The following is a 14,050-nucleotide window of genomic DNA, read 5'->3' on the forward strand; positions in this document are numbered from 1 at the left end:
CAACAGTGCGATTCAAGAAGAGTTAAGAAAATATTTACCAAATAAACATATGTAAAAGGTAACATAACAATAACGAGGCTATACACACAGGGTAGCGGTACCGAGTCAGTGTGCGAGGGTACAGGTTAGTTGAGGTAATTTGTACATGTAGGTAGGGGTGAGGTGACTATGCATAGATAATAAACACTGAGTAGCAGCAGTGTACAAAACAAATGGAGGGGGGGGGGGGGGGGTTCAATGTAATAGGCCTGTGGCCATTTAATTAATAGTTCAGCATTCTTATGGCTTGGGGGTAGAAGCTGTTAAGGAGCCTTTCGGTCCTAGACTTAGTGCTCCGGTACCTCTTGCCATGCTGTAGCAGAGAAAACAGTCTATGACTTGGGTGACTGGAGTCTCTGACAATTTTATGAGCTTTTCTCTGACACTGCCTATTATATAGGTCCTGGATTGCAGGAAGCTTGGCCCCAGTGATGTAGTAGGCTGTACGCACTACCCTCTGTAGCGCCTTACTGTAATGCCGAGCTGTTGCCATACCAGGCAGTGATGCAACCGGTCAGAATGCTCTCGATGGTGCAGCTGTAGAACCTTTTGAGGATCTGGGGACCCATGCCAAATCTTTTCAGTCTCCTGAGGGGGAAAGGTTTTGTCGTGCCCTCTTCACGACTGTCTTGGTGTGTTTGGACCATGATAGTTCGTTGGTGATGTGGACACCAAGGAACGTGAAACTCTCGACCCGCTCCACTACAGCCCCATCTATGTTTAGGGGGGCCTGTTCGGCCCTCCTTTTCCTGTAGTCCACGATCAGCTCCTTTGTCTTGCTCACATTGAGGGAGAGGTTGTTGTCCTGGCACCACACTGCAGTTCTCTGACCTCCTCCCTATAGGCTGTCTTATCGTTGTCGGTGATCAGACCACTGTTGTGTGTTGCGTTGTGTCGTCAGCAAATGTACTGATGGTGTTGGAGTCGTGTTTGGCCACGCAGTCGTGGGTGAACAGGGAGTACAGGAGAGGACTAAGTACACACCCCTGAGAGGCCCCAGTGTTGAGGATCAGTGTGGCAGACGTGTTGTTGCCTACCCTTACCACCTGGGGGTGCCCCGTCAGGAAGTCCAGGATCTTGCATCATTTGGTCAGCTGCGCCTGCGTGATTAAATTCTGGGTCCATACGTGTTAGAAATTGGGAATTCCGGTTTGCAAAGTCTCCACCCTTGTGTGGCACATGGAGAAGTGTGAAATTTACTCCACAGCCTTAAGTGTCCATGTTTGTGCTGCTCAATAGGTGTGTTTTGAGTGGTGCGACCGGTAGAGACGCTTGAGTGAGGACGGTATTTGTGTATTTGTGTAACAGTATAACGTTAGACCGCCCCCTCGCCCATACCCGGGCGCGAACCAGGGACCTTCTGCACACATCAACAACAGTCACCCACGAAGCGTCGTTACCCATTGCTCCACAAAAGCCGCGGCGCTTGCAGAGCAAGGGGAAACACTACTTCTAGGTTTCAGAGCAAGTGACGTAACTGATTGAAACGCTATTAGCGCGTACCCGCTAACTAGCTAGCCATTTCACATCCGTTACATTTGTAAAGCAGAGGTCCCTGGTTCGAGCTCGGTATACGCCAAAATCAGGAGTAAGTGGTCCTAAGCAGCGTGACATCCTTTACAGAGGTGAATAGTGATTTGAATTCACAGTTGCCCTCAGCTCAACGCCAGGTCATTGTTGAATACATTTGAGGGGTGAATGTCCACGTTTGCGATGCTCTATTGCTAGCTTTTGAGTGGTGCGACCGGTAGAGACGGTAAAATGTGTTTGTGAATCAGATGTCCATATAATCCAGTGACGAAAACCCAAATACCCGAAATACTGCTGCTCATTAGCCTACGCATTCCATCCCTTCTCAAACGATTCTTCGGTTTACAAGCAGAATCTGTCCACGAGAGATTAAGAGCAGTCCATAGACTGCTTACGAGGAAAGGAAATAAATATCTGAATAAATTATTTTGCCATTACATTTAAAGAGTTACTACCTTTAGAGGCCCAGTAAAGGTGCCACCAAACAAAGCCACGTGTGAAAATAGTCTGCGGTTAAATGACTGAAGCACAGGAAGAGTTTAAATGTTATACATGTAACATTTCTACCTGCAAATCAGACATGTAAAATCTCCACCTACATCACATATCAGTAGTAATGAAGGAATAAAAATCCACTACAGAAAAAATGGCCGGTCTGGACAGCTGTTGTGTGTAACTACATCTCCATGTTTAATGATTAGTTTGGTTCGCCAGGTTGACAACATTAGAAAAACTTTCACATTACAACTCTTCCTTAAGCCCTTGCAACAGTTTTTTCACAACAGGTTTTGTGAATTAAATGTTCAACATGTTTCCTTTAACATCCTGTGTTGTGTGCTTATTCTTTTACCATTTATATGTTCTGGGCTATTTTGAGACCTTAAGGAGCATCGGGTACTGCTGAAACATCTACCAATGCCATGTCCATCTTTTTGTGAGAAATTCCACTGGTCACTCAAAACATTTATAAAATATTTCTAAAGTATAAATAGCACACATTTTAGATGAGGCCACTCATAAAAATACGTAACCAATGATTAGTAAATGGTTTATAAGGACCTATATTAAACATCTCATGAACGGCGTAATGATTAATAAATAATAAATAAACTATTTACTAATCCATTATAAATGCTTTATTATGTGGAGTTATTAAAAAGTGCCACTGGAATTTGACTGAGCTTTCAATAGGATTAGAATATCTACAGAGAGAGTGCCTGAAGATTATATGCTGAAACAATGTTTGACGTGCTAAATATAGATGACGCAGATGAAATGTATTCACTCATCCATTCAGTATCCATTTGAAATATGTGCTGAGTGAGTAATGCAGTTTTAATGTCATGCCACACTAATATCATAATTAACGTAAAGAAATTGGTACACAGGACCCAGACTACAATAATGGTGGTTTAATCACTTTGAGTGGATGAAGGCTGAAACTCAGTGACAGAGTTATCAACTGTGTGCATTATCTCTCTCTCATCCTCTTTCTCTATCTTTCTCTCCCTCTCTCCCACTCCTCTGCCTCCCTCTCTTTCGCAGGCTGCCTGCTTCGCTGGAATAGGCTTCCTGTTTATGGTAATGAGCCTCAGCTTTATCCTCATTGATTGGACGTCGGGGAGTAGCAAAGCCAGCAGCGGTCATTAGGCTGCTTCTATCAGTCTTCTGTTTTTATATTGTAAATCTAGACCTATATTGTATTTTCTCTGTGTTGTCATGGATCATATTTAGTAGAAGATGCACTATCTCTTCCTCCAGAATGAGTGGGCCATAGTGTCTAGAGATGGGGAATTCAATCTTCTGGAGGTTTCTGCTCCCTGTTGGACTGCTTCTCACTCAAGGTACATGGAATTGTAGCCCCAGCCAAACTGTGTATAGAGGGAAAGGCCAACATACTTTCCTGGGGAAGACGATAGTGCATTAGAAACAAATGGAAAGTCATGCAGGCTCGCTGAATCTGCCACCACCTCCCATTCCAGCCCAGCCCTGCCCTCCAGACCAGACCCATAATCTATTACCCTATAAACGTGTAATCTGTCAATCACAGCAAGAATCTAACTGCCACACGCTAGTCTAGATAACCACATAGCTTTCAGTAGGGGAGAAGAAGACACAACAGATTGTTGGAGGCTGGACAGTTCTTTCCTATTTGTAGGCCAAGTCTACTGTGTTAAGTTATTGATGTAGTTAGGTCATGGCAATATTCGGTGCAATAGCTGAGGAAATGTGGCATTAAAAGCTAATGGACAGAGGCAGAGTGGTGGTTACTGTGGCAACGTCCAGTGACCCGTGCTGGTGTTGTCACCCCGGTGGCCAGATGCCGTCCTTAATCTACACGCTCGGCTTCACTCCTCACAGATATCTGAGGATGGAACCATGCAACTGATATGCAACTGTACAGTGTGTGCAGTGTTATAACTCTACCATTACAATACAGTATGATATATATATACAGTATCAGTCAAAAGTTTGGACACACCTACTCATTCAAGGGTTTTACTTCATTATTTATTATTGTCTACATTGTAGAATAATAGGGAAGACATCAAAACTATGAAATAACACATATGGAATCATGTAGTAGACAAAAAAGTGTTAAACAAATATATTGGAGATTTGAGATTCTTCAAAGTAGCCACCCTTTGCCTTGATGACAGCTTTTCACACTCTTGGCAATCTCTCAACCAGCTTCATGAGGTAGTCACCTGGAATGCATTTCAATTAACAGGTGCGCCTTGTTAAAAGTTAATTTGTGGAATTTCTTTCCTTCTTAATGCGTTTGAGCCAATCAGTTGTGTTGTGACAAGGTAGGGGTGGTATACAGAAGATAGCCCTATTTGGTAAAAGACCAAGTCCATATTATGGCAAGAACTGCTCAAATAAGCAAAGAGAAACGACAGTCCATCATTACTTTAAGACATGAAGCTCAGTCAATGCCGAACATTTCAAGAACTTTGAAAGTTTCTTCAAGTGCAGTCACAAAAACCAACAAGCGCTGTCCAAACCTTTGACTGGTACTGTATATACAGAGATATATATTTTTTTCTCCATTATTTTTATTTCCAGTCTATCCTCAGCAACAGTATCAAGGCTGGCATTTCACATTGGTGTGTCTCTTCGATATGTGCACTGAACTATATCAGAATAGCTTTTTCATTGTTCGAGGAGCAGCTCTGATGTCTAAAATGGAAGGAAAGCCTGGCTATGAGCTGCCTCCTCAGCCTGGCTATGAGCTGCCTCCTCAGCCTGGCTATGAGCTGCCTCCTCAGCCTGGCTATGACCTGCCTCCTCAGCCTGGCTATGACCTGCCTCCTCAGCCTGGCTATGACCTGCCTCCTCAGCCTGGCTATGAGCTGCCTCTTCAGCCTGGCTATGAGCTGCCTCCTCAGTATGAGAGTCTGTTATCGAGGTGTTGGAGGTGGAGGGTACTGTGAACCTCATCCTGGATCAGTGGGGCTGTATATCTCTGCATCGTCATGATTTGATATTGAGAGGGCTGACTGATCTAGGACCAGTGTTCTAAGTATCAGAGGAGGCTCTCTACCCAGGTTTGTTGTCGTGTTGTTTCTGAACATTTACTAAGAGTAATCAGAGATAAACAAAAAAATATTTTAAAAACTCACAGGGTCAATTCATTACGTGGAGAATCAAGGATGGCGTGTGTAAATATTGTTATTTCCAGGACAAGCCCGTTTTTGAGCTTGCTCCCTAACTAAAGTTTATTCTAGTGACATGGTGTCATGGTGAGAACACAATGTGGTGTCAATGTCTCTCTAACACCCCTGCAAAGTAGGTGGTTAGTTATAGCACTGTCAGCTGATAAGCACAACTTCTAACGATAGCAAATTAATCAATTGACATGCAAACAATTTATTTGTAAGATACTCATACATTTTATAGATATGATTTTAATGGACTACCCTTTGTAATAACAATCAATGAACATGTGTCTAAATCCTAAGTAAGTTATATAATCCTGTGTATGTTACATTACAAAAATATATGTATTTACGGTCTAACATGGTACAAGGATGTTTCCTCCAACTACTTGAAGCTCTTTCTCTCCTGTTCTGTGTCTGCATAGTGCTCAGCAGTCCTGCAATGATTTAAGTGCGAACATGGTGTGTGAACATGGTGTATGTCTGTTCATCTGCTTCAATATTGAAAGAACACAACTGTGTACAGTGGATGTACTGTGAGGATTGTAAGTGTGTCCATGTTGTTGAAATGAAGCATGGATGTATTGTATTTGAATTGTGGTACTTATACACTATATTGTATTGTGAAACGACCAAGGGATTCATTAACCATACGTGTAACTGAAGTGTTGATCTCTTATCATTATGCAGTATTTAATGAGCATGTAAGATTTAAAAGCCTGACTGAACCTTTCATAATTTCAGACTAGAGTGTTGTCAGGTATGAGTGGCATATTATTTCTGGTCAGTTTTCTAAACATCCCTGTCTGCCAACTCCTTGTGTTGAGCAGGTTTGATAGATCAGGTGAAATGTCCCTTGTCTCTCTCTGTTGTTTTGCTTGTGATGAAGTTGCAGATTCAACATTACATACAGTGAGTGCTGTAATATTGTACACGAGTATTGTATCATTGTTCTGTCAAACCTAGTTGTGAGGGCAAAAAAAAGTCCTCTCAATCAATCATTGATCAACTCTTCATCAGAGAATGATGACCAGTCTGCATGTTCCAGTAGAGATACTTGTCAGTATCAGCCAGCTCAGCTCTGCTCTCTCTGTCTATTACTCATTTATATCATAGCTTAACATAGGATTCTGTTTCCGTTTAGATAAAGATCAGTGTTTAAAGTCAGATATTTTAACAACATGCTTGTGTTATTCTGATGCCATATACAACTGTTACCGGTATGTTATTCTGGGGAGGCAGGTAGCCTAGTGGTAGAATGTTGGACTAGTAATTGAAAGGTTGCAAGATCGAATACCTGAGCTGACAAGGTAAAAATCTGTCGTTCTGCCCCTGAACAAGGCAGTTAACCCACTGTTCCTGGGCCGTCATTGAAAATAAGAATTTGTTCTTAACTGACTTGCCTAGTTAAATAAAAATGTAAAATCTCTGTGACATACAGTATCAGCCCTTAAATGTTTTATTTATTAACACCAGGGGGCGACATTGTAAAAGTGGCTGATACCTTGACTAGTCTGGTAACTTGCTCCATACAGTATCATACTCTCATTTCCTTGTGTGATTTAATGAAATTGGTATATGAGTTTATAACAACTTTAATTAAATATTGACTTCGGCCAGCATTATAAATAATGTATATAAATGTAAACCCTTTTCATTCAATATGCATATCTAGTTTGCATAATGTAAATAGCAGGTACAGTTTTAGTTTGATAATTAAAAAGATAAATGTAATCATTTTTAAAGTGCTTTTAAACCTATTTGCCCTTCATTTTATGTCTTTATTTTCTTGTATATCAATATATTTGAACACATTGCTGGCAGTAATTGTACTGTAAACAATGTTGCAATAAAAATAATAAAATAACATTATACTTTTGGATTTTTCATCATCATGATTTCGGAACTACTAAATATGTCCTATTGCACCAAATATGTCCCTTTCGATGGCACTATGTACTAAATAAACCTATAATAAACATATTGCTTCATACTGTGGAAGAAAATAATTTAATAGTTGATGTTCATCAAACAGACACACAAATCACACACATTCTGTCCCATCGCCTCTATTTTAAGCTGTGCTGTTTACTTCTCCCAGGCAGATTGCTCACTGAAGTATGATGATGATGCGTTTATGTTCATGTGAAAATGCACGCTGGCCTTAACTGACACTGTATAGTTGCCAATGGTGACAATGAATCACTAGGTTTCAACAGATCACTAACTTGTCAAAACCCCTCCATCAATCAACAGTTATTTTATACTTTAATATTGGAACAGAATATTGGAACAGTGTATTGGTGTTGAGAAGCTATACGAATTCATGGTTTTGAAAACAAGATTAGTCTATCCAGGCTGTGTCACATTAGGCCGTGATTGGAAGTCCCATTGGCAGCGCACAATTGGCCCAGTGTCGTCCAGGTTTTGGCGGGGTAGGCTGTCATTGTAAATAAGAATTTGTTCTTAACTGACTTGCCTAGTTAAATAAAGGTTAAATAAAAAAAGATATATAATTTTGATATATAGACTCAATGTATTTTTTGGCATGCACTGTAATACATTTTGTTCCATTCAGATGGCATTTTTCAAAGAGAGTATCATTTTGAACTACACTTTTTGTTTTAAGATTGGCTTGGCAGGGAAACAATTAAAGTACATTTCGACAAAGCAAAAAATAGCTCTGTTGTAATGAGCCATCATCAGACAGTGAATGATCATTCTGCCCAAGATGTGGACATATTCGATACAAGTGTGTTTCTTTTATACTGTCTATTATGAATAAGTTAATTTCATTACTCCTCCAGCAATTTTCAATACCGAAATGTAATTAACTTTGAAAAGGGGCCTTGGGGATTAATGAGTGTAGGCTGCTGTGCATAAGCTGAAGTGGCATGTCTTCCATGCTGACAACAAGCTAACACAGCTACTCTGCTCAGGAGAGCTCATCAACTGGAATATTTTTCAGTCCAATATGGTTCACTAACATTCAGATACAGTCCCTGCCATATCAGTTGGCTGTGAGGAAATTTTATTTTATTTATTTATTTAACCTTTATTTAACCAGGTAGGCAAATTGAGAACACGTTCTCATTTACAATTGCGACCTGGCCAAGATAAAGCAAAGCAGTTCGACACATACAACAACACATAGTTACACATGGAGTAAAACAAACATATAGTCAATAATACAGTGAAAAAAAAAATAAGTCTATATACAATGTGAGCAAGTGAGGTGAGATAAGGGAGGTGAAGGCAAACAAATATATGTATAAATAAATAAAATAAATAAAAATATAAAAGGCCATGGAGGTGAAGTGAATACAACACAGCAAGTAAAATAAAACTAAAAAAAACCCTGGAATGGTTGGTTTGCAGCGGAAGAAAGTGCAAAGTAGAGACAGAGAATAATGGGGTGCAAAGGAGCAAAATAAATTAATAAAATAAATACAGTAGGTAAAGAGGTAGTTGTTTGGGCTAAATTGTAGATGGAAATGACCAGTAGGCATACTACCACGTAGAGTATACAGTCTAATTGATCTGATCTTAATAGCTGACATTCAGTGTCTTGAGCTTTTGAGCTCTGATTCAATGATTAAGATAAATAATGCATCCTGAGTCAATTAATGAAAAGGGTTAGTATCTGGAATTTATGTTTTCATTCTGATCATATAGACTTGTGTGCACACCAAAGACCACAAGGGGACACCCAAGAGCCATAAGTGAGATGCTTACAAACTATGCATACCGTAAAACTTCAATGAAACGTAGTCGTCCGTCCCTTTTAATAGCCAGCCATCGGCACATATTTCCGCAAATAAACGGCTGTTTCAAATAAACATCAGGTCTAAATAAATTGTTTATGAGTGAACTTCAGTGAGTACCGTACAGATTACGCAAAAGAAGATTGCGGAGAGCAACATCATTGCCATGGAGGAGACAGCTGTGTGGTTTGACATGGTCAGCTCAACTAGGTGGTGATACAAGGTGCAACAAGTGAGAGAATGGACTTTATCATGTTTATACCGGTCCCAATAAACTGTGATAGTCTTTTCAACATTTTATTGAGCAGAAGCTGTGTGCATTAAGGAAATAGCCACCTGGCTCAAATAGAAGCCTGTCTATAATAAGCGCCAGTTGTCTTCAGTGATTGAAGCAAATAAACACCCAGGCTACTAATTGAAGTTTTATGGCACTGAATTTAGAGCTTTGAATAAACAAATACAGTGGAGTAATTTATTCTGTATCTATTTACAACTGTTAAACAATCAGAGCAATGTTGACAGGTCTCTTAAGATGATGAGTTAGTCTTGTAACAAGCTTAAAATAAATACAAGTAAAATCTCAACAAAAAAAACTAGATAGACCTAACAATGTGCATCTAGTTGTAAAGCCTTGAATCACTAGTTTTATTTAATTTCCCCTACAACAATGAATTATGTTTTCAAGACGAAATAGATGAGTCCTGTAAGCAATTTTCACTCTAATGAAATTGGCCTTATCCTATTCTGTGGAATGAGAAAATGTAATCGGCAATAACGGATTTTTGCCAAATTAAATTAGATAACTCAAACCTAGAGTTAATGAGATATCAAATGAATATGCTCCCAGTCATGTATTAAATGTTTTGATTTACAGTACCAGTCAAAAGTTTGGACACACCTATTCAATCAAGGGTTTTTCTTTATTTTTACAATTTTCTACATTGTAGAATAATAGACATTAAAACTATGAGATAACCCATGGGGAATCCCATGGGGAATCCTGTAGTAACCAAAAAAGTGTTAAACAAATCAAAATATATTTTAGATTTTAGGAGATTCTTCAAAGAAGCCACCCTTTGCCTTGATGACAGCTTTGCTCACTCTTGACATTCTGTCAACCAGCTTCATGAGGAATGATTTTCCAACAGTCTTGAAGGAGTTTCCACATATGTTCAGCACTTGTTTGCTGCTTTTCCTTCATTCTGCGGTCCAACTCATCCCAAACCATCTCAATTGGGTTGAGGTTGGGTGATAGTGGAGACCAGGTTATCTGATGCAGCACTCCATCACCCTCCTTCTTGGTCAAATAGCCCTTACACAGCCTGGAGGTGTGTTTTGGGTTATTGTCCTGTTGAAAAACAAATGATAGTCCTATTAGGCGCAAACCAGATGGGATGGCGTATCGCTGCAGAATGCTGTGGTAGCCATGCTGGTTAAGTGTCCCTTGAATTCTAAATAAACCACAGACAGTGTCACCAGAAAGTACCCACATATCATCACACCTCCTCCTCCATGCTTCATGTGGGAACCACATATGCGGAGATCCTCAATTCATCTTCTCAGTGTCTCACAAAGACACGGCGGTTGGAAACAAAAATCTAACATTTGGACTCATCAGACCAAAGGACAAATTTCCACCGGTCTAATGTCCATTGCTCGTGTTTCTTTGCCCAAGCAAGTCTTTTCTTCTTATTGGTGTCCTTTAGTAGTGTTTTTTTTTGCAGCAATTTGACCATGAAGGTCTGAACAGTTGATGTTGAGATGTGTCTGTTACTTGAACTCTGTGAAGCATTTATTTGGGCTGCAATCTGAGGTGCAGTTAACTCTAATGAACTTATCCTCTGCAGCAGAGGTAACTCTGGGTCTTCATTTCCTGTGGCGGTCCTTATGAGAGCCAGTTTCATCATAGCGCTTGTTGGTTTTTGCGACTGCACTTCAAGAAACTTTCAAAGTTATTGAGATTTTCGGCATTGACTGAGCTTCATGTCTTAAAATAATGATGGACTGTCGTTTCTCTTTGCTGATTTGAGCTGTTCTTGCCATAATATGGACTTTGTCTTTTACCAAATAGGGCTATCTTCTGTATACCACCCCTATCTTGTCACAATACAACTTATTGGCTCAAACGCATTGAGAAGGAATGCATTCCAGGTGACTACCTCATGAAGCTGGTTGAGAGAATGCCAAGAATGTGCAAAGCTGTCATCAAGGCAAAGGGTGGCTACTTTGAAAAATCTCAAATACATTTTGACTTGTTTAACAATTTTGTGGTTACTACATGATTCCATATGTGTTATTTTGGACGCCTCTCCTTCCAGTTCTCTGCTGCCAATGACTGGAACGAACTACAAAAATCTCTGAAACTGGAAACACCTATCTCCCTCACTAGCTTTAAGCACCAGCTGTCAGAGCAGCTCATAGATTACTGCACCTGTACATAACCCATCTACAATTTAGCCCAAACAACTACCTCTTTACCTACTGTATTTATTTATTAATTTATTTTGCTCCTTTGCACCCCATTATTTCTGTCTCTACTTTGCACTTTCTTCCAATGCAAACCAACCATTCCAGTGTTTTTTTTAGTTTTTATTTTACTTGCTGTGTTGTACTCACTTCGCCTCCATGGCCTTTTTATATTTTTATTTATTTATACATATATCTGTTTGCCTTCACCTCCCTTATCTCACCTCACTTGCTCACATTGTATATAGACTTATTTTTTTTATCTTTTTCACTGTATTATTGACTATATGTTTGTTTTTACTCCATGTGTAACTATGTGTTGTTGTATGTGTCGAACTGCTTTGCTTTATCTTGGCCAGGTCGCAATTGTAAATGAGAACGTGTTCTCAATTTGCCTACCTGGTTAAATAAAGGTTAAATAAAAAAAAAATAAAAAAAAAAATTTCATAGTTTTGATGTCTTCTACAATGTCTTATACATTCTAGAAAATAGTACAAATAAAGAAAAACCCTGGAATGAGTAGGTGTTCAAACTTTTGACTGGGACTGTATCTCTCATTGAACATGACAGCAGTATGGCGCCGACAGATGGTCGCCTCACTTCGAGTTCTTAGGAAACTATGCAGTATTTTGTTTTTTATGTATTATTTCTTACATTGCTACCACAGGAAATCTTAAGTCTTATTACATACAGCCGGGAAGAACTATTGCATATAAGAGCAACGTCAACTTACCATCATTACGACCAGGAATACGACTTTCCCGAAGCGGATCCTCTGTTCGGATCACCACCCAGGACAATGGAGCTAATTCTAGTAGGCGATCCAAAACAACGACGCCGCAGAAGGAGCAGACAAAGCGGCCACATGGCCAGGCTCCGTATACGTGCACATCACACACGCTCCTGAGTATACTACTAGTCAATGTCCAGTCTCTTGACAACAAGGTAGACAAAATTTGAGCAAGGGTTGCCTTCCAGATAGACATCAGAGATGGTAACATTCTCTGTTTCACGCAACATGGCTCTCTCAGGATATGTTTCGGAATCGGATCAGCCACCGGGCTTCTCCATGCATCGCGCCGACAGAGATAAACACCTCTCTGGGAAAAGGAAGGGCGGGGGTGTATGCTTTATGATTAACGACTCATGGTGTAATCATAACAACATACAGGAAGTCAAGTCCTTCTGCTCACCTGATCTAGAATTCCTTACAATCAAGTGCCGGCCATTTTACCTACCATGAGAATTCTCGTCAGTTATAGTCACAGCTGTGTACATTCCACATCAAGCAGACACCAAGACGCCCATTAAGGAACTTCACTGGACTATATGCAAACTGTAAACCATACATCCTGAGGCTGCATTTATTGTAGCTGGGGGTTTTAACAAAGCAAATTTGAGAACAAGTCTACCTAAATTCTTTCAGCATATTGATTGCGCTACACGCATGTGCAATAGCCACGACCACTGCTACTCTAACTTCTGCGATGCATACAAAGCCCTCCCCCACCCTCCTGTCGGCAAATCCGACTATGACGCCATCTTGCTCCTTCCGTCTTATAGGCAAAAACTCAAACAGGATGTACCAGTGACGAGAACCATTCAACGCAAGTCCGACCAATCAGAAGCCATGCTTCAAGATTGTTTTGATCACGCAGACTGGAATATGTTCAAGTCATTCTCAGAGAACAACATTGACCTTTACGCTGACTCAGTGAGTGCGTTTATAAAGAAGTGCATTGGAGATGTTGTACCCACTGTGACTATTAAAACCTACCTTAACCAGAAACCGTGGATGGATGGCGGCATTTGCGCAAAATTGAAAGCGTGATCCACCGCATTTAACCATGGAAAGTGGTCTGGAAATATGTCTGAATATAAACAGTGTAGCTATTCCCTCCAAAAGGCAATCAAACTAGCGAAATGACAGTACAGGGGCAAGGTGGAGTCGCAATTCAACGGCTCAGACACGAGACATATGTGGCAGGGTCTACAGGAAATCACGGACTACAAAAAGAAATCCAGCCACGTCACGGACACCAACGTCAAGCTTTTAGACAAACTAAACACCTTCTTTGCCCGCTTTGAGGATAATACAGTGCCACCGTCGCTGCCTGCTAACAAGGATTGCACCTCTCTCCTTCTGCATGGCTGATGTGAGTAAAACATTTAAACGTGTTAACTCTCGCAATGCAGCTGGCCCAGAAGGCATCCCTAGCCGCGTCCTCAGAGCATGCGCAGACCAGCTGGCTGGTGTGTTTACGGACATATTCAATCACTCCCTATCCCAATCTGTTGACCCCACATGCTTCAAGATGGCTACCATTGTTCCTGTACCCAAGAAGACAAACATAACTGAACTAAATGACTACTGCCCCGTAGCACTCACTTCTGTCATCATGAAGTGCTTCGAAAGACTAGTGAAGGATCATATCACCTCCACCTTACCGGCCACCCTAGACCCACTTCAGTTTGCATACCGCCCCAACAGGTCCACAGACGACGCAATTGCCATCACACTGCACACTGCCCTATCCCATCTGGACAAAAGGAATACGTAAGAATGCTGTTCATTGACTACAGCTCAGC

General features: G+C 40.6%; 1 protein-coding gene across 4 annotated transcripts in view; it reads left to right on the forward strand.

Moving 5' to 3' along the window:
• LOC129847443 (sodium-coupled neutral amino acid transporter 3-like) overlaps positions 1–7,098 on the forward strand; it is a 69,232-nt gene extending 62,134 nt beyond the window's left edge. For all 4 annotated transcript variants that reach the window (XM_055915251.1, XM_055915238.1, XM_055915259.1 and 1 more), the window contains one exon: positions 3,115–7,098. In XM_055915251.1, the coding sequence (XP_055771226.1) occupies positions 3,115–3,219 (105 nt within the window). In that variant the 3' untranslated portion in view covers positions 3,220–7,098. The remainder of the gene's footprint in view (positions 1–3,114) is intronic.
• The last annotated feature ends 6,952 nt before the right edge of the window (positions 7,099–14,050 follow it).

The sequence above is a fragment of the Salvelinus fontinalis genome, chromosome 3, assembly GCF_029448725.1.
Source record: "Salvelinus fontinalis isolate EN_2023a chromosome 3, ASM2944872v1, whole genome shotgun sequence".
Classification (NCBI taxonomy): Eukaryota; Metazoa; Chordata; class Actinopteri; order Salmoniformes; family Salmonidae; genus Salvelinus; species Salvelinus fontinalis.